Source organism: Vigna unguiculata, chromosome 11, assembly GCF_037176805.1.
Source record: "Vigna unguiculata cultivar grain cowpea cultivar isolate G323 ecotype 2 chromosome 11, ASM3717680v1, whole genome shotgun sequence".
Taxonomy (NCBI): domain Eukaryota; kingdom Viridiplantae; phylum Streptophyta; class Magnoliopsida; order Fabales; family Fabaceae; genus Vigna; species Vigna unguiculata.
The window spans coordinates 12,669,473-12,693,190 of record NC_140802.1 but is presented as its reverse complement, the minus strand read 5'-3'; the positions used below and the strand labels follow the sequence as shown (position 1 = coordinate 12,693,190).

The 23,718-nt window shown below is 35.8% G+C and overlaps 1 protein-coding gene and 1 pseudogene across 7 annotated transcripts; one reads left to right on the top strand and one right to left on the bottom strand.

Annotated features, from left to right (window-relative positions):
* Nucleotides 1–1,038: 1,038 nt before the first annotated feature.
* Nucleotides 1,039–20,114, bottom strand: LOC114170703 (COP9 signalosome complex subunit 3-like). 6 transcript variants are annotated; one of them, XR_014986466.1, is made up of 16 exons: nt 19,935–20,114; nt 19,794–19,841; nt 17,638–17,695; nt 16,684–16,961; nt 16,446–16,558; nt 15,327–15,573; nt 5,179–5,236; nt 5,002–5,091; nt 4,751–4,816; nt 2,692–2,781; nt 2,399–2,557; nt 2,199–2,320; nt 1,932–2,004; nt 1,783–1,849; nt 1,510–1,614; nt 1,039–1,263 (listed from the first exon to the last, which is right to left on the bottom strand). XR_014986466.1 is itself a non-coding variant. In XM_085668827.1 (15 exons), exons 4-14 carry the CDS (start codon nt 16,866–16,868, stop codon nt 1,784–1,786), a joined length of 1,269 nt encoding a protein of 422 aa, XP_085524953.1. In that variant the 5' UTR covers nt 16,869–16,961; nt 17,638–17,695; nt 19,794–19,841; nt 19,935–20,114; the 3' UTR covers nt 1,039–1,263; nt 1,759–1,783. The 6 variants fall into 6 exon arrangements, 5 of the variants coding, with proteins under 5 accessions (XP_085524953.1, XP_027912036.1, XP_085524954.1 ...); XM_085668827.1 differs by lacking the exon at nt 1,510–1,614 and having other exon boundaries at nt 1,759–1,849; XM_028056235.2 differs by lacking the exon at nt 1,510–1,614 and having other exon boundaries at nt 19,935–20,113.
* Nucleotides 11,211–13,882, top strand: LOC146881016 (uncharacterized; annotated as a pseudogene). The gene is made up of 3 exons (XR_014986465.1): nt 11,211–12,742; nt 12,815–13,217; nt 13,293–13,882. The product of XR_014986465.1 is annotated as an uncharacterized LOC146881016 (transcript).
* Nucleotides 20,115–23,718: the final 3,604 nt, after the last annotated feature.

Here is a 23,718-nt window from a genome sequence, read left to right as displayed (position 1 = left end):
ATGATTGACCCCTTAACATTTCTTCAACGTCTACAAAAACCAAAAGAAGAGAAAAGCATAAATTAGGGCACTCTCCACAAAATATGGCACTTTATTTTTCATCACAAAAAAGAGGGATTCCAAATCATTTTATCTGAACACATTTCTGTCACGTATCTGTTGCATAGTGCCACCTCAACAGAAGCCAAACGGCGTTAAGGAAACGGAAGGTACTAAAATAAACCCGTTTAAAAAATTTGGGTACTAAATTGAACATTTCTAAAATTCAGGTACCAAATTGAACATTCCAAAAAAGTTGGGGTACCAAATTAGTAATTATATTATTTTTAAAATCCAAAAATTTATTAAATATAAATGACTAAGTTAAACTTGCTCTAGTGCCACAATCTCTTTCCCTTTTTTTTTTCAATTTTTACGTCAACAGCTTTATAAAGTAACAAAAGAAGACTCAAAATAGGAATAATTAATGGAAGGCAAGACAAAAATATGACTACTAAAACTTTTTATAATAAAATAAGTTGTGTATATTTCTCCAATTTAAAGTTTTTTTCTTTTTTGTTTTACAATCAGGACCAATTAGTCCTATATAACACATGTTTCGGTATAAACTCTACAGCGAAAATAATTTAGACAAAAATATGACTACTAAAACTTTCATAATAAAATAAGGTGTGTATATTTCTCCAATTTGAAGTTTTTTTCTTTTTTGTTTTACAACCAGGACCAACTACTCCTATATAACACATGTTTCGGTATAAACTCTATAGTGAAGATAATTTAGAAACACATTTCAATTAGTATATAAAACAATTTTAAGAACAATCAATCCAAATTAATTATTCCCAATTGTAAGAAAAACAAACGCATATATTTTATTATGACACTGCTATAAGAAATGGTCTATTCATTTTACATGGTCTAGGTTCTGGTAGTGAAGAAACAGACCATGTTTTGCTTAGAAATAGAAGAAAGTTCTCAACAAATTTATCCTTTTATGTTTCTTTGTTCAATCAAGAGATTGCATTAGTTTCTAATCAGTGACATCAATATAATTCACAATTTATACTGTAATAATTTCTTAATTGATTATCAACTGGCATTGTATTTACCATGTCTTGAATTCTAAGACCAGCTCTCCAAATCCTACTATGTATCCAAAATAACAGTGACAATTGGGTGTTAGGAAAAAGAACAATTGAGTCATTCTTGTGATAACAGTGACAATAAGGAAGATCTTCCATCTTCTTCTCCACTGTTCATCTCCTGCCACAATTAATGAAAAACATAACATGAGAATATGAACACTGTTTTATACAACTTAATGTGATTTTTCGAACATGGTTTTAACAAAATGGTATTTAACTTTGTGTTGGTTGGTGTAAATAATAATAACGCAAAAGGTCACCAAGAAATGAGTATAAGAAACAATTGTTCATGCTAATGGCATGAGGAAATATGATTAAAAACCTTTCAGCTAGGAAATCTCTGAATTCCATACCAAATAATCACCTATTTTGTTGGAATGGTTGAAAAGGAAATATGAGAGGCTGAACTACTTAATCTCTCCATGGCTCTCTTCGTATGCTCATCTACCTCTATATCCACAATAAGAGTCTGAACTATCTCGTAAGTAACCATGCTTGTCTATTTTTCACATTATAATAAAAGGGACTTAAGCAACCGCTACTTCAAATGCATACGACAACTAGCACATAGAAATCGTTCAAACGAAAAAAAAAATATAAGTAAGAAGCGAACATTATCTCACTGAGATTGTCTGACCTTAAATGTTGAACTTTTGTGGAACATCAAAGTCATCGAAGTCGTATCTTTGTCTCTCTCTTCCGGTCTGAGTACGCAAGTTACGCTTAGTTAAAAATATTTTACAGAAATGTTAACATAACATAACAGAACAGTTGATGAACACACACCTTAGACAAATACAACTGATCACATGAAATTTGTTCATCCATTCCAGTTAGCTTCCTTGACAGTGCCATTACTCTGGCCAAAAATTGAGAAAAAAAAAATACTTCAGTACGAGAGGAAGGACATATTATAGACACAGGTCACTATGAAATTAAGCTTTAAAAGTAACAACCGAAAATTTGTCATTTCAAAATTTGAGATGAAACGTGTTAATTGTTACTAGTATTGGAAAGTAATTGTGCTAAACTAGCTTTTAACATAAAATATACCTCTGGATTGATGAATCAATGTGCTCAATCATTTCACAGGTTTTATACTGTTCAGGATCCTCCAAGAATCTCACCATTCCATCCTTCTGGTTGATAGTAGCATATATCTCACCATCCTGAATCTGAAGTTTAGGAGTATGTTAATAGTGGTACGTTAATGCTAAAATGAAAATGAAAATGTATCTCAGTTGGAAGAGCACCATTTGTAGCACATGCATTTCAGCTTCTTTGGGGCTATTTAACTGCACTGTGTTGGCTATATCTTGGAGAGAAAGGGTCAAGTATGTTTGGGTCAATCTTTGAATATTCCGCTTATACATGGATGATACTACCTGCTTAGCCAGTCCAAGGTTGCTGTCCTGAAACAGAAATTTGCACAAGAAATCTTGATAAGTAATTGCATAACGGCAGAACTGAAAGTTAAACACTGTACTGAGCAACAATCAAAATGCCAGATGCTACAAATAAGTATTAAATATGTAAAAGAACCCACAGATTCAAACTTCTCCGCATTTGTCTTGACGAAAGCCTCTAATTCTGCAATTTTTCCATTGCCATAAGTATTTGCCAATTCGACATAAGGCTGCCCAAATGACAAAGGGATTCAAATAAGGTTAACATAGCTCAAATACAGAATATACGCATGGAAGACAAGTCAATGTGCGTTGAAGTAATCACAAAAAATTGCTAACAGCAAGTTACACGGCCATTCATGTTGATGGTAAAAAAAGGAATTCTAGACAAGCAAATCTACGAATAATTAAAAATATCGAGGGAAAGCCATCAATTGCATCTAAGATTTTACCCTATAGACAGCTTACGAAGAGGAGTTTATACTAAAGCAGGCAGAGTCTTGTACAGGTTACTCAATGGAAATGACACATTCCAAAATGGGAAAATGTAGTTTAAGCGCCTGTTCTTTTTGCCAAATTTGGTAATTTTTCATACACCTTCAATATACCGAATTAGTATTCCAAAGTTTGAAAATATAAGAATTTAGTCTTTCCTCATATTTAGGCTTAACATTTAGTGATGGTTTTTACTGCCACAAAGTTGGAAGAAATCTGAAAATTTAGTCTTTCCTCGCATTACCTAATTACAAAGTCAGAGAACCCAATCAACCTGCTAAATAAGTAATATATATTTTATACCATTATGTATCTTGTAATGAATGGGTCAATATACGCAAGCACACACACACATATATATGTGTTAGCTTTTGTTTACATCAGGTGTAAAGTCTAAAAACTCGTACCAAATCCAAACCTTTAATTCTATAAAATCTAATGGTTGATATCAATTCACTTAGTGAGTCATGTGCTACCTATGCATCGATCCAAAACAGTGTCTTTATTTCCTTGGAAGGAAAGCATATATATTAGTGTACTTAAATCTGAATGTAAATCAAATTAATGGAAAGTTAATACACAACGTGACTTACTTAGATGAACTGATCTGAACTATCAGATTTGGTGTAAGCCTTTTGACTTACCCTTGGTATAAACAGATCCTAAACATGTCTTTACACGCATGCAGTATGTATTTCGTATGTGAATTTATTGCTCAATAATATCTATATTTGTTTTTATTTATTGTGTATATGTATTTCTTCTATTTATAATTTTTATTAACATTTTAGAAAATCATATTATAATAGTATGTTTAATTTAGTTTTTATTGCTATAATTAGTTCATTACTATTTTTAATATATCATATATTATGCTTTATTTAGGTCATTATTATTGTGTTTTAGTTTATTATATTATAATATAATAAATAACTGCCGACTATTGTAAGTTAAAAAGTGACCAATTTAAAAATACAACAGAAATGTTGGACTCAAATTGATGCCCAAGCCCCAAAACAGATGAGAAAGGAGAAAAATACACCCAAAAGCCCTAGGGAACCACGAGCCATCCATTTCTGTTATAGTTTGCACCACCCCTTAAAAGTGAAACATTAAGTCCCAGAAGCTTGATTGCAGCCACTCCAACAGCAACACTATAACACGTGATAGAGTCTGTTCCTGTATCTCAACCCCACTCCACCCTGCCCCACCACCACAATGGTGACCACTCTGGTCACTATTGATAACATAGGCTGAAAACTGTCCTCCCTTTTGGACTGAGCAAAGATGATTCAACTTGGACCAGAAGATAATTTGATATAGGGAGTTATACAATCAAGGGCTGCATAGAAAGGGTGCTCCACTAAGTACACAAAGCAGCTTCGGGTGAAGAGAGCAACACCAAATGACAATACCTTTCCTTCTGACTTGAGGACAAGAAAGCTTCTTAGGAGGGTGGTATTGATGGAATCTGTCTACCCAGGCAGCCAATGATTCAATTAATCCAATGATTACTACGGCAGGAACTATTCCTATCTTACTAGACTATAATAAGAAAGTATCTTTTCTCTGAATTTTCATTCTGATCACACTTGCTAAGATAAATTTATTTCTATCAATATCTTGCATATAAAAAACCAAATTGTACAATTTGACCTTCTAAATTATAAGACAGTATCTCAACCAACTAAATTGAAGTCATACCTGACAGAAGTTCTTCAGGTTCCTTTGAGCAGCAGAAGAAGAATACTTAGGAAGACTGGTAGAGAACTGCAAAAAATAAATGGAAGGTCATCACCTGATAAATTATAAATATAGATCCTCAAAAAATAAAGTTTAATTTGGTCAAAACAAGAAAAACCCTGTACACAGAGGGCTTGTCATCTAACAATACTGTTTAGGATGTGATGCGTAGGAAACATAACAGGCGTACTCTAAATAAGTTAGACTTATACCTGCCCATTACGAATGAGAGAAACCAGGATATACTTTTTGTACGCTTCCACAGCTATAGCATTAATGACAGACATGGGAGCAGTTACAACCTGAAAAATATATAAATGCTGAACTAAAAGGTTGATTCGAGAACAAATCATGAATAACACAAATTATAGATTATGTAGATTGCTTACATTATGCAGAAGGTCCAATGCTTTTTGAAAGCACTTCATTCCAATGCATATCATTCCTCTGTCAGAAGGTCAAAAGTCAGACAATATGAAAAATGCTTCACTAAGAGCTCATGACCAGAAGTATGATCTAAAGTTATTAAATATTGACAAGTATTCAAAGTACTTGTCAATCTGATCCATGTGCATTTCAATTTAACCATGATATAAACTTGAGATAAATACAAAAGGAATAGAGAATAAATTTGAGTCGCAATGGTGGGTGCCAGTTTAACTCTCCCATTCTAACCTCTGTAAAAATACATCTCATCACCATCACTGTTTCAATTATTAATTAAATAAATCTTTTACAAAAAGATAAAAATCACAGCAAAGAAAATATGATATTATCAATGTAAGGACACACATTGTAAGGGTTTACACAATTTAACACTTGAAATTGAGATATTCCCATGTTAAAAAAATAAATAGTAAATAAAAATATTAAAAGAGTAAAAACAATCAAATGTAGGTCCTAAAAACTATTTGATTTAATGAAATTAAAGTTTGTGTTTCTTCAAATGTAATACATCATTTGAACAAAATTACACAAGAAACAAATGCGTAATTAAGGTTGCAATAAGAGAGAAAATACTTAGGAATCTGAGTGATCGAGTGAACTTCATAAGTAATGAACAAGTTGAACAACAATTCAGACAGAATGACAAATTATGTAGAAAGAAATAAGGGTTTTCGAAATGAAATGAAACTAAAGATAAGAGAGAACACTGAAAACAAGTTTATCAGGTTACCTAATAAACTACAAGTGTTTTAGTAATTTAAAACAGGAATGGGTATGAGGACGGGGATATATATAGGAATGGGGACGTGACAGATATCTACATACCCATTCTCATTCCCATCCTCAACTTAAAAAATCAAATATTACCCATATCCAATAAATGATAGGATTTACAATCAAAGTCAACAGAGTCAAACAATACTCATAGGAATGAGTTTGTTTGACATCCCTAAATTTGAGGGTGATTCCCTCCCTTAGGATCTCATGCTTATCATGGCATACCAGATTTCATGTATAATGAATGTGAGGTACTAGAATAAGTTATCTATAAAAGAATTGATTGAAAAGTTGTGTGCTTTGTGTTGTACCTAGTTTCTAGATATGACATTTCCTATTCTCTTCTCTTCCCTCTTACACATTGTATCTAAATCTCCAATGCTATTATAAATATGGGATCTATGAGAAGGAAATTCACTCTAAAATTTATTCATTATTCTTTTGTATTGTTCTTTCTTTGTTGCATTACGAGATTATGTCCATGCCTCTATCATTATTCTTTAGGGACTATCTCCAAAACTCCTATAACTTTTGAGAAATTAAATGGTTAAAAACTACCTATCTTGATTTGATTCAATTGAACTTTTGTTCCTTCATCAAGGATTTCATGACCACTTAGAAGAAGGTGGAAGTACCCCAAAATCAAGTTTGACCGTTGAAGAAAATTGATTTTCAACTTTGTGCTTTACTTTGGCAATCAGTAGAACCCAATATTTTGACCATTCTCATGTTACTTAAAACCTGCAGCTCCTTTTGGAAAATGGCCCAAAATACTTTGCCAACGATATCCAAAATCTCTACAATTCTCCTAAATGATTGGCTTCTCTCAAGCAATATGATAATCTGATAGGACTATGAATGTGTATGTTAGAAGGAAGTTCGTTAAAATTTGGGTAGTACTTGTAGGAAAGAAGGGGGGGCATCTTTTGGTTCCAAAATAGGAGGAACTTGAACAAAAGCAGATGGAACTGTCCCTGTTCTCAATAGGAGGGTTGACTCAAACCAACACAATGAAACTAATAAGATGGGTAATCGGGACAAAGGTTCTAATTTAGATCTAGTGGCTTACATGCATCTGCCGGTGGAAGAAACACCACCATACAATGTTTGTTTGGGAGATTGCCATCGAAAAGTCACTAGGGGGTGTTGTAAAAACATAACTCTGCAAGTGGAGCATCATGTGGTGGAAGAAACATTTTATTTCTTTGAGTTGGGAGGAGTAGATTTAATTTTGCGAGTAACTTAGCTAGCTTCCTTAGCTAGCTTCCTTGGGCGAGGTCCAAGTTAACTGGAAAAAGTTGACTATGATTTTTAATGAGAAAGGGCAAATGGTGCAAATTAAGAGCAACTCAACCTTAACAAAAAAGTTGTATTTGCAAAAGCTTTATTGAAGGAAACTAAGATAGAAGTGGTCACTTAAATATGGGACTTGGGAAGTACAGAGCTGGGAAAGGGGAAAACATGGAGGAAAAGTTAACTCTAGTTATTTTAGTCAAGAAGAGGGATGACAGTTGGAGATTTTGCATTGACTATTGGCCATTGAATAAGGCTACCATTCCTACAAGTTTCCAATATCCGTGATTGAAGAACCGTTAGATGAACTACATAGAGCTAGGTTCTTTTCGAAAGTGGACCTTAAAGTAGGTTACCATCAGATTAGGATGGACTCAGGAGATATTCACAAAACGCCTTTCGCACCACCAAGGGCACTTTGAATTCCTAGTGATGTTGTTTGGGCTCACTAACACACATGCAACCTTTCAGTGTGTTATGAACACAATTCTAAGGCCATACTTGAGAAAATGTGTATTAGTATTTTTTGATGATATACTAATATACAACAAAACATGGAGGGAACATTTGATCCAGCTGAAGCAGATGCTGCAAATACTACTACAGTAGCAATTTTGTGCAAATCAGAAGAAATGTGAGTTCAAGAAGACACAGATTCATTATCTAGGTCATGTGATATTTGGGAAAGGAGTGGAAATGGATGTTGAGAAGGTAGTTGTGGTCACACTACGGTCTATACCCACAACAATTAAGGTGTTGAAAGGATTTTCGGGCCTCACAGGGTATTATAGGTGCTTTACTAAAGATTATGGGAAGATAGCAAGACCTTTAACAATCTCTTTAATGGAAAGTTTGAATGGAAGCAAAGTGGGGAGGAAGCTTTACAAGCTCTTAAAAAAGCTATTACCACAGCACCAGTTTTGACATTACCGATTTCTCCCAACCTTTTCATGTGGAATGTGATGCTTCTAGGAATGGAATTGGAGCAGTGTTATCTCAGAACAAAAGGCCCATTGCTTATTTTGGCAAGGCTTTATCACATGCCTCACTCACAAAGTCGATTTACGAAAAAGAATTGATAGCCCTAGTTTTAGCCATCTAGCATTGGAGACCTTACTTGGTGGGATGAAAATTTTTTTTGCATACGAATCAGAGGAGTCTGAAATATCTCTTGGAACAACAAAACCAACATAATTGGTTGGCTAAGCTACTTGGGTATGAATTTGAAAAAAAAATATAGAACGGGAACGTCCAACAAAGTTGTAGATGCGTTATCCAGGAAGTTTGAAGATCAGCTCGAAGACGATAAGGAGCTAAGGGTGCTCTCCAAACCGTTTTGGCAAGATTTTTAGACGATGATAGATGAGGTGGAAGGAGATTCTCCTCTACAGAAGATTAAAGTAGATCTGGAAGCTAAACCAGATTCATAAGCCCTCTTTACTTTGGAACAGGGTCGCCTACATTATAAGGGACGACTAGTCCTATTCTCTATGTCATTTGGATACCAAAATTTCTAGTTGAATAGCACACGACACCCACAAGTGTATGGCAAGGGGCTTCCAAATGCATTCCGTTCGAAATAGTGTATGGCAAACCTCCCCTTAATTGACACGATTCATCCATGGGGAAACAGATGTAGAGGTAGTCGTGCAAGAACTAATGAATCGGGATGAAGCTCTCAAACAACTCAAATACATCTTTTCAAGGCCTAAGAACAGATGGTACGTTTTGCAAAAACAGGAAACATAAACCATCTTAGATTAAAGTGGGGGATTGGGTCTACCCCAAGATACGGCCTCATTGGCAAAGTTCCATGCCAACGAGGTTGCATACCAAGTTATCAGCATGTTACTTTAGGCATTTCAAAGTGTTGCGACAGCTGGGTACAATGGCATTTGGATTACAACTACCAAATATGGCCCGCATTCACTCGGTCTTCCATGCGTCCCAACCAAAGTTAGTTGGGGGAACGCACCATACTGAGAAAGATTTACTAGAAGAATTGCAAGGCAAATTTCCTGTCCATGTTCCAGTCAAAGTGTTGGATAAAAGAACCACTCAGCAATAAGGTGACAAGGTGCAGCAGGTGCTCATTGAGTGGAATCTAGAAGCAACAACCTGAGAGGACGTGGCTACTATGACAGACTAGTCTCTAGATTTCAACCTTGAGGACAAGATTTCAACCTAACATAATCACATGATGTCTTTTATTGCCAACAATTGAGTAATTGAAAATTTTCTTGGAAGTTGACACATTAGATGAGATAAAAAAAGAGGTTGGATAAGTTTTATATGGTTATAATACTTAATGCAATGAATCTAGATTTTCATCATGTTTGAGATCAAATTTCAACTACCACTGATAAACATATATATCCAAATAAGATATGAGAACCAAATAAGATATGAGAACCACATAAAGGTTAGAGCTGTCAAAACGGGTCACCCGACCTAACCCGGCTCGGCCAGCGACGGGTTAACCACTTAGTGGGTCAACCCAACCCGGCTCACTTATTAGTGAGCCAACAAAATTAGAACCCGAACCGACCCACCATGGGTTGGCGAGTTAAATGGGTTGGCTCACTTAATTAAAAAAAAAACACAATTTTTTTTCTTCAATCTCAAGAAAACTAAATTATAATTCTAATTAAAAATCTAAATAAACTTCAATACAATCCAAATAAAATCCCAAATTATGTTAAACTCCAAATACAAACCAAAATCACAAAAATATAAATTACTATCTAACATCAATCATTATTGTCACTTATCAAACTATACTATTAGAATCTTGAATGAATAAATCCACAACATTTTCATATCTTGAAACATCTTCTTTATCCCCATCTACAATATATATATATATATATATATATATATATATATATATATATATATATATATATATATATATATATAATATACATATATAATATATACATATATAATATATAATATATGATATATACATATATAATATAATATATATATATATATGCATATATATATATATATAATATACATATATAATATATATATATATAACATACATATATATAATATATATATATATATATATATTAATTAATTAAATATTTAAAATTCATTGGCGGGTTGGTGAGCCAACCCGGCTCATCACAGGTTCATCCCGAATGAGCCGGATTCTTAATGGGTTGGGTTCATTTTTAACTCGTACTAAAATTTGTAATTTTTTTTCAACCAAACCCGACCCGAACCCGTGATGAGTCGGGTTGGCTCGCGGGTTATAACCCATTTTGACGGCTCTAATAAAGGTACAAGCATGGTTATCAAACTCGCGAGTTAACTCGCTAACTCGGACGAGTTTGCGTTCCTACACCTGGTTTCCGAGTTAACTCGGAAGCTAACTCGTTTTTGGAGTAAAATCGGTGGAATCGGAAGTGGGATCGTTAAACTCGCGTAAAATCGCGATTCTGCGGCGTGTGAGCGAGTTCGAATGGCTGAAAAATTTAAAGGGGAACGAGGTCGTTTTGGGGGGTGGGGGGGGGGGGGGAGAACTAACCTAATTTTTCGCGATTTAGGGTTGTCGTTCAGTGGCGCTTCTGGAGCTGTTCTTCCTCGCGCTCGCCATCGCGTTTCCATTCACTGTTGTTCGCCATCGTTTTTCTGCTTCTGCTTCACCTCGCCGTCGCGTCCAGGTCTCCTCGCCGTCGCGTCCAGGTCGCCTCGTCGTCGCGTCCAGGTCGCCTCACCGTCGCGCTCGTTTCGCGTCACCGTCGTGTTTCTGTCGCGCCGCCGTCGCGTTCGTGTCGCCTCTGTCTTGCCTGGCCGTCGTCAACGCCTCACCTCGTCGTCGGCAGCAGTGATCGTCGCGTCTCCTCTCCCCTCGTCGTCGGCAGCAGATTGTCCTTCAGTACTGGTTTTTTTCTCTTTCTCGTGACCACTTTTATTTTACGATTAGTATTTTTTTTTTAAATACAAAATTATTTTACAATACAGATTTTTTACAATGTCTGGAAATGCATCAAATTCAGTGGATACTAATCCAAGTGCATCCTCATCTATCAAGAGTAGAAGTAAAAATGCTCCGGGGAACCGCTCTGATATTGGATGGAAACACGGATTTGATATTAATGGCAATGGTAGAAAAGTCAAATGTAACTATTGCTCAAAGATTGTGAGTGGAGGGATATTTAGATTCAAACATCATCTTGCTGGAACTAGGGAGGATTCTGAACCTTGTGCTTCTGTTTCGGACGAAATAAAAAATTTGATGTTAAAGATAGTTGCAGAAGCTAAGCATGCAGCATTAAAGAGAAGGAAGTTGAATATCATTGATGAAGAAGATGAAGAAAGTGAAAGTGTTGAAGGAGGACATATGCTGTTTGGCTTTAAAGGAAAACAAAGAGTTGCCAATGCTAGTAAAGGGGAAGTCCAAGCAACTATAAATCAGATGATGAAAAAAGGATTCAAAGAAGAGGTTGATGCTCAAGTGGCTGAAGTCTTTTACACTAGTGCCATTCCTTTCAATGTGATTAGAAATCCAGCATTTGCAAAGATGTGTGAAATGATTGGTAAATATGGAGTTGGCTACAAACCACCCTCTTATCATGATATTAGAGAGAAGCTCTTGAAGCAAGCTGTGAGCAAAACAGATTTAATGCTTGAAGAATACAAGGAGGAGTGGAAGAGAACTGGTTGTACCATTATGTCTGATGGTTGGACGGACAAAAAAAGACGTTCTATTTGCAACTTCTTGGTCAATAGTCCTAAAGGGACGGTTTTTCTTTATTCTCTTGACACCTCAGACATTTCAAAAACAGCTGATAAAGTTTTTAAGATGTTAGATGATGTTGTTGAGTATGTTGGAGAAGAAAATGTAGTTCAAGTTGTCACTGATAATGCTGCAAATTTCAAGGCAGCTGGAGATTTGTTGATGCAAAAGAGAGAACGATTGTATTGGACTCCATGTGCTGCACACTGTATTGATTTGATCTTTGAAGATTTTGAAAAGAATTTGAAGGTCCATGAATTGACAATCAAGAAGGGAAGAAAGATTACCACTTACATTTATGGAAGAACAATGTTGATTTCGATGTTGAAAAAGTTCACTAAAGGTAGAGACTTGATAAGACCGGGTGTGACTAGATTTGCAACGGCATATTTAACTCTTGGTTGTCTTCATGAATTGAAGGCATCATTATTGACCATGTTTAACTCCGATGAGTGGACGACAAGCAAATTTGGAACTTCACAAGAGGGGAAAAGAATAGAACGCGTGGTATTAGACAGCCGGTTTTGGAAGAATGTCTCCACATGCTTGAAGGCCACTGCCCCTCTTATGGTGGTCTTAAGATTGGTGGACTCAGATGTAAAACCCGCAATGGGTTTCATTTATGAAGAGATGGATTGTGCAAAAGAAAAGATTAGAAACAATTTTAACAATATTCAGAAGAGGTAAACTTCCAAACTTAAACTCATTAAAAGTTTAATTCCTTATGTCTGAAATTTGTTTGGTATTGAATGTAGTTATGAAGAGGTTTGGAGAATAATTGATGCTCGATGGGATAGTCAACTTCATAGGCCTTTACATGCAGCTGCCTATTTTCTCAACCCCCACTTCCACTATGAACCTAACTTTAGATGTGATGATGGTGGAGAGGTTAAAGAAGGACTGTATGAGTGCATGAGAAGATTGGTGCCAGATATTGCAGAAAGAAGAAAAATTAATTTGCAAATTGTTCAATTTCATTTTGCTAGAGGGCTTTTTGGAATGGAAGATGCAAAGGAATGCAGGAAAGAATTAAATCCTGGTGAATGGTGGGAGATGTTTGGTGATGCAACTCCGGAGTTGAAGAGATTTGCTATTCGAATTCTAAGCTTGACTTGTAGTTCTTCGGGTTGTGAGCGTAATTGGAGCTCATTCGAGATGGTAATTTAAATTATTTCTCATTTATAATTTTCTTTATTAGGTTTATATCTACTAAAATTTAATATTTCATTTTAGGTTCATACAAAGAGAAGGAACCGTTTGCATCAGAAAAAGATGAATGATTTAGTTTAAATGTATAACTTGAAGTTGAAAAGTAGACAACTTCGAAAAACTGTTGCTCTACCATTTGATGACATTGAATCAGATGATGAATGGATAACTGAAGAGGCAAATGACGTTGTTGAGATTGAGCAAGCTGAAGGTGAAATTGATGTTCAAAATGTTCCTTTAGATGGACCAACAACAGATCCAGCTCTAGATGCTCTTGATCTTGATAATATAACTTTTGATGCCAATGAGGATGCACATGTTTCATCAGGGGAGGAGCTGGATGAAGATGAAGATGATGATGGAGATGATGATATCATTAGAGGATTAGAGGATTAAACATAGACATTTGATATTTGAATTTATGTTTTACAGTATTTGTATGAACATATTTATTTCAAATACTTTTAAGCTATATAATTTTATGGACTTGTTTGAATTAGGATATTATTTATATCAATTGTTTTTTCTTTGTGAAGTAAACTCTTACGAGTTTACGATTCGAGTTTACTGGGCTCTCACGAGTTTACGTAAACTCTCGAGTTTGACAACCTTGGGTACAAGCATAATGATATACCTCCCGCATGTGTATTCTACAAGGAATAATGTAAGATGCAAGAAATAATTCTTCAGAGAGAAGCCCAACACATAGAGATAAGAAGAGCCAAAGGATAATTCAGTTGAAGGGAGAGAATAGGCAAAAGAGGAGTCAAGAGAGAAGGTGGGAGAAAAAGTGAGTTGGCATTAGGACGGTAGAAAGCAAGTCACAGGAAGCAATTGTAGGGTCTTTTTTTTCATTTCCTAATTATTATAATGCTATTCGAGATCACTTTAAAGAAACCCATCACATTGATGTTAGAGCCCACCACCACGCCTCGTAAGAGCAAAGAAGCAACACAGATGTTGATGCCAACATTGCATTGTTCACGAGTGACTAGCCAGAAGAGCTAGAGCATAGTCACTACACGTGGGAACAAGTGGAGAATGTGAAATATTAGAACCCTGAAATAGCAATGCAAGTTATGGGAGCTGAGTCCCACATAAGAAATGAAGATTTTTTATGTGAGTTGTTTATGACATTGGGCATTTTTCTACTACAATGGCAAGCTTTAGCGATGAGATCCATTCCCCCCTAAGGTATCTATGCATTATATAAGCATCAGCAAACAAATAAAAATTTCAGAAAGGCAATTTGGATGGGAATGAAGAGGATAGTATTTTGGGAATGAAGAGAGGAAAATTGTGGTAATTATGATTGTGTTATCATAAGAAGTATACACATGAGGAAGGATAGACATAAGAATTCATCTAGCCTTTTTTCCTTATGTGATACAGGGAAAGAGGGGTATCTCCCATTGAGAAGCCATGGAGATTGCACTCGAGATACAGGACATTGTATCACTTTTCCTACAGTCACTTGTTTCCTCATTAAATTATGCCAAGGTTTGAAAAACAATCTGCAACAGAGATTTTCATCACTCCTACATCAAGGATTTTGGGTGTGTCCATGATTGCAATTGTAGCCACATCAATTGCATTTATCCACAATTTCCTGCAATATTAAGAAACATGACAAAACTGTGACCTCGATTCCTGCATTGTTCTGGTATCCTAACAGATTTAGGACAGGCAGATTTTGAGCAACACTCTTGCTTTGTTTGAAGGGGGAAACATTTTAATAACTCCCCCAATTTAAACATCCAAACCAGAGAAGGAAACTTATTAATGAACTTCCATACTCTTCCCTGATACCATTTCCTCCCCTTTTTATTTTGCATTTTTCCCCTTCCAACTCCCAAATACCCACATGAATTGACATGGGAAAATCCTACAACCCCACCACTAGTGTTAAAAACACAGAACATTACCTACAGCATATCTAATATAAGTGTAAGAAATTCAATAAAATATTACAAACTGTGAAGAAATTACAGCACATTCTATGAACTAAAAACACAATACTAAAAACACAGAAAGAAATAGGGGAAGAAAGCAACGCACCCATAATAACAGTAGAGAAAAAAGTCTCGTGGGTGTTTAACTTCAAAAACATCATCATCCAATATGGATAAACCAGTTTTGTAGCACTTTGACAACAAGCAAAGCAAAAGAAACTCTGAATGTAGGGGAGTTAAGTGCTCTGCAGAGACCTGAACTTTCCGAAGTGCAGTGAACAAAGGAGCCACACCTCGTATTGGAGCTTCCAACAACATCACTTGATCCTTCAACCTCCTACACACAGATAAAACTAAAAAAAATCCAAAAAAATTCAAAAACACATCAATCAAAAACCAAGAAATAACTACAAATCAATCAAAATTCCAAAAATCAATCAAAAACCCATTCTGTTCTAGATCCTTCAGCTCCATAAACAAGCACAAAACTACAAATTCAGAAGAAAAACCAGTCAACACTAAACAACCAAAGCCAAGAAAGAAAACCAACACCAAAAAAAATCTTCCCAATCTTCATCTGTCCCCTTTCTTCTCTCTCCAATTGATTAATCTTGATTCACTAAATATTTTTCCTCTTTCCCAATTCGAGTGTTGTTTGTAAGATATAGAATGGATGGATGAAGAAGGGGGACGTTTGGTCGGGAAAAGTTAGAGGAGATATTTTTAAAGTAGTGGGATTCACCTAAACTCTTCCACTCCCTATCTCACCTCCTCGACTTCTTCTATGCTATGTGGAACTTTTGACAGAACAATTTCCATTTATCTCTCAATCTCTCTCCATGTTTCTTCTTTATTTCTCTTTAACCAAACACTTACAGTTTCTACTCTATTTCCCTCCTATGTCTATTCATCCTTCATGTTTCCATCTAATCTATTTCTCCTCTCTACCACGCCAACTAAACATCTCTCCTTCACTTTTATTGAATTGTAAACAACACTCGATTGCACAAGTATCTAAAAACCAATAAAATAATTTCAACCCGCAATTTGTTACTTAATTAACTCATGTAAACATCAAGGTTTCAAAATCAGTGCTCAAAAACAACTTCGGCCAGCGATTTCCCAATGTCAAGGATCAATACTAACTACGACCACAATTTAAAGCAGTTTCTATAAAACCAATGAATCAAGAAAAACTAAGGATTTGAATCTCATATTTTCATACATTTTTCAGGGGCCAAACGAATCTGATCGTTGCAAGCGCCGATGAACCTGGTAACGATTGGAACGGCAGTCTCAGCCTGCGTTTTGGTGATCGGACTAGTCATGTAGGCATCTCTGCAATCACAAAAGAATCAAAATAAAACAATTAGCATAATCTCGCAACAATATTCAAGGGTTCCAGAACTAGGGTTTTGGCCATCAACAAATAATGCTTATAATTAATTTTTTTTGGGACGTACAAGATGTAGAGAAAACCAAGAGAGTGAATGGAAGGGTCGAGTTGAGTGAGAAGCGGGGGGAGGCGAGTTGACTTGGATCGGAGCGAGTCATCGGCTTGTTTCAAAATAACTTGGAGGCGATTGACATCGCTAGAAGTGCTCGATAGCCCTTGGATTTGAGCGACCAAAGCTTCCAGAGGGTCCATGCAGTGCAGTTACTTGCTTTTCGACTCGTTCACTCGTTTGTTCTTACAGACTTAGTGAAAACACACGAAGCTCCTCTTCGTTTTTTTGTCGTCCTGAGAGTGTAATGTAGCACATGAATGTGTTTGTGATACCACTTAATCCTAAATAAAATTTCCACTTAAACTTATGAAAAGATAATTCTTATATAATTTATTTCGGCTAAAACATCTTTCATTAACTTTTGCAGTTAATAGAGAACATTTTACACAAAAATAAAATGCATTTGCATACAATTTGGAAGATCACTATCTAATTAATGCCTTAAGGCTCAAATTTATTTATTTTATTAATTACCTTTAATATTATTCTTTTAAAATGTCTCAAGTATTTTTTATGTTTGTTTGCATTATTTTAAATGAAGTTTTAAAAATTAACTGAATAATATATATATATATATATATATATATATATATATATATAATTGTCCATCTAAATCACCAAAACATCTTCCAGTAGCTCAAAATCAAATCAACAAAAAAATTATACTGTCACATCTTCCATTAGCTGAAGGCATATGAAAAAAATAACATGTACTCAAAAAGTCTAATTCTTCTCAAAGTTGTATCATATATCCTACATATTGTAACCATATCATAACAAGTTTCTATAGTTAAGCTCCTAAACATCAACTACAAAAGAACAACCATAAATGAGTACTATTTATGCTAGCGACAAATAGAAAGTGGATTCCGTGGCTGAAAAGATGATAACTTTAAATAACACTAATACCTAATGATTGGACTGGAAATCCCACACCAAATCAGAAGCTATAGCCTTGACAATTGAACTGCATATATTAAAGTAACACACAAATGTTACTAAGAAAACAAGAGAAGAAATTAGATATTATTTCTAAATTTTACAATTGGGTTAATGTTAATGATCTCTTAGCTTTGCCTTCTTCGAGTTCTATGTACACTTGGTGTAATGTTAAAAAATGCTTCCTTGGTTCTAAAGGGTTAAATTTGCCTTCACATGTGCTTTATGCTCATGATATTTTGTTTTTCTGTTACGGGTCACAAGGTAATGATTATTATATTGCATTACACCTTGTCTCACATGACTTTGTTTGACTATAGTTAACTATATTCTCAAATTATATTCTATAATTTGATGGTGATATCAAAAAGTATACTGATTTCCATTTTTCCTCAAAATTTTGATTAAAATCTAATGTAATAGTGTGTTTGGAAGTAAGAACTAAAAGACATGAAAAATAACATCCTATGTGTCCATCATCAGCATGTTTGGTTATTTGCTTTGTGTGGTGGCAATGGAGCTACTAAACATCTAATAGATAGATGGGTTGGGACTGAAAGGAAAAAAATCATGATATTTGTTTCATTGTTCGTTTTTCTATAATTGGGATCTTATTCCATTTTATTTAGCAAAACATAGTGTTGCATTTTAGGTAAATAATGGATACATAATATTACTTTCTTCCTAAATCACCAAACCTGTTATTTTAAGAAACCAAAACATCAAAATCTTATAGGGCCATTTGCAAGACTCAAATCAATCAATCACATATATTAGAAGAAAGCAAAAGAGAAAATTGAAAACGCAAAAAAAAAAATCGTGGAAAGAGGAGTCACCAATCCTTGGATTGTGCCTTGAATTAAGACCAAAGTAATATGAAATAGTAGACACCACAACCATTCAAAAATTCATGATTTCAGGTTTCCTTAACCTGACCTGAGACAGACCACCATAGCTTTTTAGTTAATGTTTCATTAATTTATGTTTATGTTTCCATTTTGGACAAAAACAATATGCTAAGTTATCTCACATTGTATCATCACCAGAAGGCATTACGGCAATAAAGTCCAACAACAGTGCCACATAATATTAAAAAGTGACACAACACAGACTTGACCCTATTTTCTTGATTATACTTTCTGCTCACTGCTGATTCTACAAGTTCCCTGTTCTTTAATAGTTTATACTTGGTTCAAGTGGTGTTTCATTTTGTTGGGGAAGAATAAAGCTAAGGTTTTGGGCCTAGTTTTGGCAAGGGAATAAGGTCAGATTTGAGGACCCAACTTATTTCAAGGTAGAACAGCTGACCACAACAACACCATAGCTATATCTTGAGACTATCCTAAGAAAATAAACTCAAATCGAGGGAAAATTTGGGTTTTTAATCCTTGTTCATCAAAATGGCCATAATAGACACATTTTTTTTCCATTATAGTGTGGCTGTGATTGAGCATAGTGACCATATCCCATAAACACAATCCAATTGAGCACCTGTTGCAGCGACCTGCCACTACTTAACAACACTATAATAGTGCCTTCACTGCCCACTGCCTTGCACTACAACTAAAGTTTCCTAATTTCCCAGCCACATATTACATCTCCAAATCAAAGTACAAACAAAGCTAACCTACACATAAAAAGTATAAACAGACCTAATCTACAACTTCCGCTTATGTGGAAGTACCAATATTTTTATGTAAGAGCATAATAATGGAGGTGTAAACTGTGTGCTTTGGATGCATCTCAACGCAAGCACTTGTCTGCCAAAAGCTTTAAGGTTTAAGATCTCTTTGTCAATCATTTTCGGAATAGTTGTAGTCACCTTCACCACGTGATAATGACTTTCTATCTTATATTATCTAACACGTGTTAAATATTCTCATCATTTAAAATTTAAAATTAAAATAAGAGAGTTATTCCGTGGTTTCATTCATAAGCACAGATTCAGGACATCCTTATTTCCATTCCATTCTCATTCATAAGCACAAATTCAGCACATCCCTATTTCCATTCCATTCTTTCATTCATAAGCAGAGATTCAACACAAATAAAGTAAAAATAGAGCCAACAAATATAGGGATTACAAACTAAACCCAGAGAAGGGAATTAGGGATTACGAATTGTACCTTGATAGTGGCGGGCGACACCAACGATGCAGAACGAACGGTGAGCAACTGAAGACACGTATTCAACACAGATTGAGTACAAACAGAGCCAACGAATATAGGGATTACAAACTAAACCCAGAAAAGGGAATTAGGGATTACAAATTGTATTTGACAGTGGTGGGCTATGCCAACGGTGCAGAAGGAACGGTGAGCGAGTGAAGGCACAGTGAGCGGCGGAACGCCGGTGGAGGAAGGGACAGTGACGCAGTGACGGAGGAAGGTGGTGAACGTATGAGTGAGCGAGAGTCGTGGGGGATGTGGGGAACGAATTATTTTCACATATCTATGAATATATATCTATTAATAATACAATTCAACTAGCACAATGCAACTTTTTTTTATCAACCACAAAAAAAGTAAAACACATAGAATTAACTCAAAATAGAAAGTTCAAACACTTTTTTTTTACAAAAAGTAAAACACATAGAATTTACTCAAAATGGAAAGTTAAAACACTCTTTTCTTTTTACAAGTGGCAAGCAATGACACGTGTCAACGTATTTTCAAAACCCTAATTTTTTCGCATGCAACTCTTCTCTCACTCTTTGTCGTCACCATCTGTTGCCTCTATTTGTTCATTTTTCTCTCACCCATACCATACATTGCCTCACACCCTACGTTGTCTCACTGAAACCGTCCATATTCATTATTGAAAATTTAACCTTATGTTACTCTATTTATCACTAAAACCCTATCGTTCTCTTACTCCACGATCATCTGAAACCTTAACCTTCTGTTACTCTTTGATCATCAACGAAACTCTACCCTAACCTTCTATTAATAGATTTGGTTATGGCTTCACTAACAAACAAGATTATCGAAGAAGTCTTCCAGTCTAAAGATCAGGTTTTAGTTTTGCCATCACTGTTTACTGTAAGGCCCAAATATTTCTGCCACCTTAATTTTAAGGGCTGCCCTGCAGCAGTGGGCCTAAAGGCTGGCCCATGATATAAGAACCATTCGTGTTGCCCTAATTCCACCTTTTCATTCATTTTCAGAAAACCAGCCGTCATTTCCCCATTGCACTTACAGGACCTCCCCAAGCCTCTCGAGCTAGCTCTGAATCAGTTCCTACTCCACCTCTTTAGTGCGTTCTAGAGCTGTTGTGCTCCTTGATTGTGCGTCGAACGTCCTGTACGAAACCATTCCAGGTAGGGAAGCTATGGCTTAAACTTATATTTCGCTCCCTTCCATGTTGTTGACTGTCGTTGTGAGTTTATATTGTTTGGTGTGAGATTTGGTTAACTGTGGGCGCATGGTTTTGTTAGGTTGAGTTGGTGTGAGTGGCTGTTACAGGAGAACAGTGGCGAGACTTGAAAAACTCGCCCAAGCGAGCCAGTCTCGCCTAGGCGAGACAAACAGGGACTCGTCCAAACCCTTTTTCGCGGCCAAACCCAGGCGACCTGCTCAACTTTTGAGCGAGCGAACATCTCGCCCAGGCGAGAAGGGACTCGCCTAAGCGAGATCCCGCGTTGGCTCCTGGTTCCTCCTTCGAGCCCTCGCCTAGGCGAAGGGGGTCCCGCCTGAGCGAGACCCTTCGGCCTGAGCGAGGGGTTGGGCGAGAAAGGGCGCTGTTTGGTTGTTTGATTGCTCTTGGATGATTGGAATTTGTTTGAATATGATTGTTGTGATGAGATACATGTTCGTATGTATGTATATATGCACAATGGCTTGCTAAGTATGTATGATATGATTCATAAATGGTGAATGACGGGTATTGTGGAAACTTGGCATGTGAAATGAATGAGTGGATTGGAATTAAAGTAACTTGGTATGGATATGAGATGAGGCCCTAGACTTATGGGATGAAGATGATCAGTAGCCTAGATTCAAAAATGTGATAAGTATGAGGAATTGGCCTCAGGGGTTGGTATGAAATTTCAAACATGATTTAACGTTCTAATACTGTTAATTTATGATGGATTGGTCCGTGTCAGCGTGTAATTCCTTGGGGTTTCTAGGTGAGACCTTCGGGGTTGCGCTTCAGTGGTCGGGACGTAATTCCATGGCCCCTGTTAGTGGGTGTCCATGGTGGTGCCCCATCTGTATAACTAGGTAAGGATTCAAGGTAAGGATTGCATCCTGACACTCTAAGGGGTCAGTTAGTCTCACTTAGAGCGGACTAACCCCTGTGGTGAGAGTAGCAGGAGGCCTGAAATTTATTAAGGGCTAACCTTGTGGTGAGGGTAATTTGATTCATTGCAACACGTGTAACACTTAGCTCGGGGATGAGCAGAGGTATCACCACAAGTGCAAGCATCCGCTGAATCCGACCAAGTTATACGTATTCGGATGAGTCGAGTCTAGTCGTAGTGTATTGTTTTAAAGGTCGTAACATGCTTGTGTGACATATGTATGATGGACTGTGAATATGTTTCTAACTTCATTGATGATGTGACTTTATGCATAAGCTTACCCTACTTTTGTTGTTGTGTGCTCCTGCTGTGTGGTACTCTTATTTGCGATGATCATCAACTTGTTGGTGTGAGCAGAGACGAGGAACACCCGTGGATAACAGGGAGATGGTAATTTCGCTGCATAGTCCGCGTGGATTGCGCTCTAGTTTCCTTTGGGCTTTTATTTAGGGCTACGGTCCCTGTATTCCTCGTTATTGAAATTGTAAACTTTTAGTCATACTGTTATCCGTTTTTGGTGGCATCGTGGCATGCCTTAGTTGCAAGGTCTTATGTTTAAACTCCTGAATGCGATGTTATATTATAATCGTGTGACGTTTTCTTTTAATTACGCTCATTAATTAATTGGGACGTTACATTTACCCTTATGCTTTTTCTATCATCGTTTTTGTTTATGATTTGGTTTTGCCTTCACCGTTTTTGGGTACGCCTTCATTAAAGAGATTGACGAAGAGTTTTTGGGTATGTCTTTTAGTATTAAACTTTGTTCTTTGTGAACTCATTTTAGTTATAATGACGAAAATGGAATGGGCCTCTATATAAAGCTAACAAGGAACTTTGTACAAGGTATGTGGCTTGAAACTCTTGTAAGAAAAAAATAGTCTTAGTCTATATGATTCATGTTTGAGTTGTAAATTTATTTATTTATTAATATGATTCATGTTTGACTTGTAGATTCATTTATTTATCGATTACTTTTCTAATTGACAATGGGTTGTAGAAACAATTGAAGCTATTATTTTTTTATTTGTGGTGATTACTTGACACATTGATTTAGTTGATTTAGTGTAATGTTATAAGTTGTCTTTTTAGATTTATGTGTTATGATTACGGGATTATGTTTTCTTGATTATTTTGGTAACCTTGATTATTTATTGATTATACATTTATGATTAGCATAGTTTTTCATTTAACATTTTATGTCTTTAACAATCAACCAAAGTTATGGGAGGATATATACTACTTACAAATTGATAGAGCTGGTATGCTGCTCCATTTGTTTTAGTGTTAGTCATGGCATCCCCAATATAACATACACAATATATGTATGTATATATAATATATATACATACATATATATATACATATCTATCTACTATATATCTAAGAAATTCTTAGTATAGATAAATTACTGAATTGGACATCTTAACGTGCTGACACGTGTCTGAAATAGAGGGTATTTTCGTCTTCTGGGTAATTTTTTTTTCAGCTGAAGCATTAAAGCATTAATTGTTGATTGATGGTTGCTGACAGACAGAAGCTTCTGCTTCAAGGCATTGCATTTGGCGGAGGTATTTGAATTTTTCTTCTTGCGTTAGGTTTGTTCAGAAACATTTTGTGTTTCTTTTTTCTTCTTCTTCAACACTTCATTGGGTCTTCTTTCTTCTTCTTCGTAGCAACGTAAGTTTCATTTTTTTTTTTGGTTGTTTATTTTCGTTGGTTGATGGTTGTTTCTTCTTCTTCTTCTT

Bases quoted from the DNA above. Each gene is read 5' to 3' on its own strand.
- LOC114170703 (XM_085668827.1), bottom strand. From the start codon at position 16,868: ATGGACCCTCTGGAAGCTTTGGTCGCTCAAATCCAAGGGCTATCGAGC. The intron at 2,558-2,691 runs GTGGGTTCTTTT...TTTCTGTTTCAG, and splicing joins ATGCGGAGAAGTTTGAATCT to GACAGCAACCTTGGACTGGC. The intron at 2,321-2,398 runs GTGCTCTTCCAA...CCTAAACTTCAG, and splicing joins AAATGCATGTGCTACAAATG to ATTCAGGATGGTGAGATATA.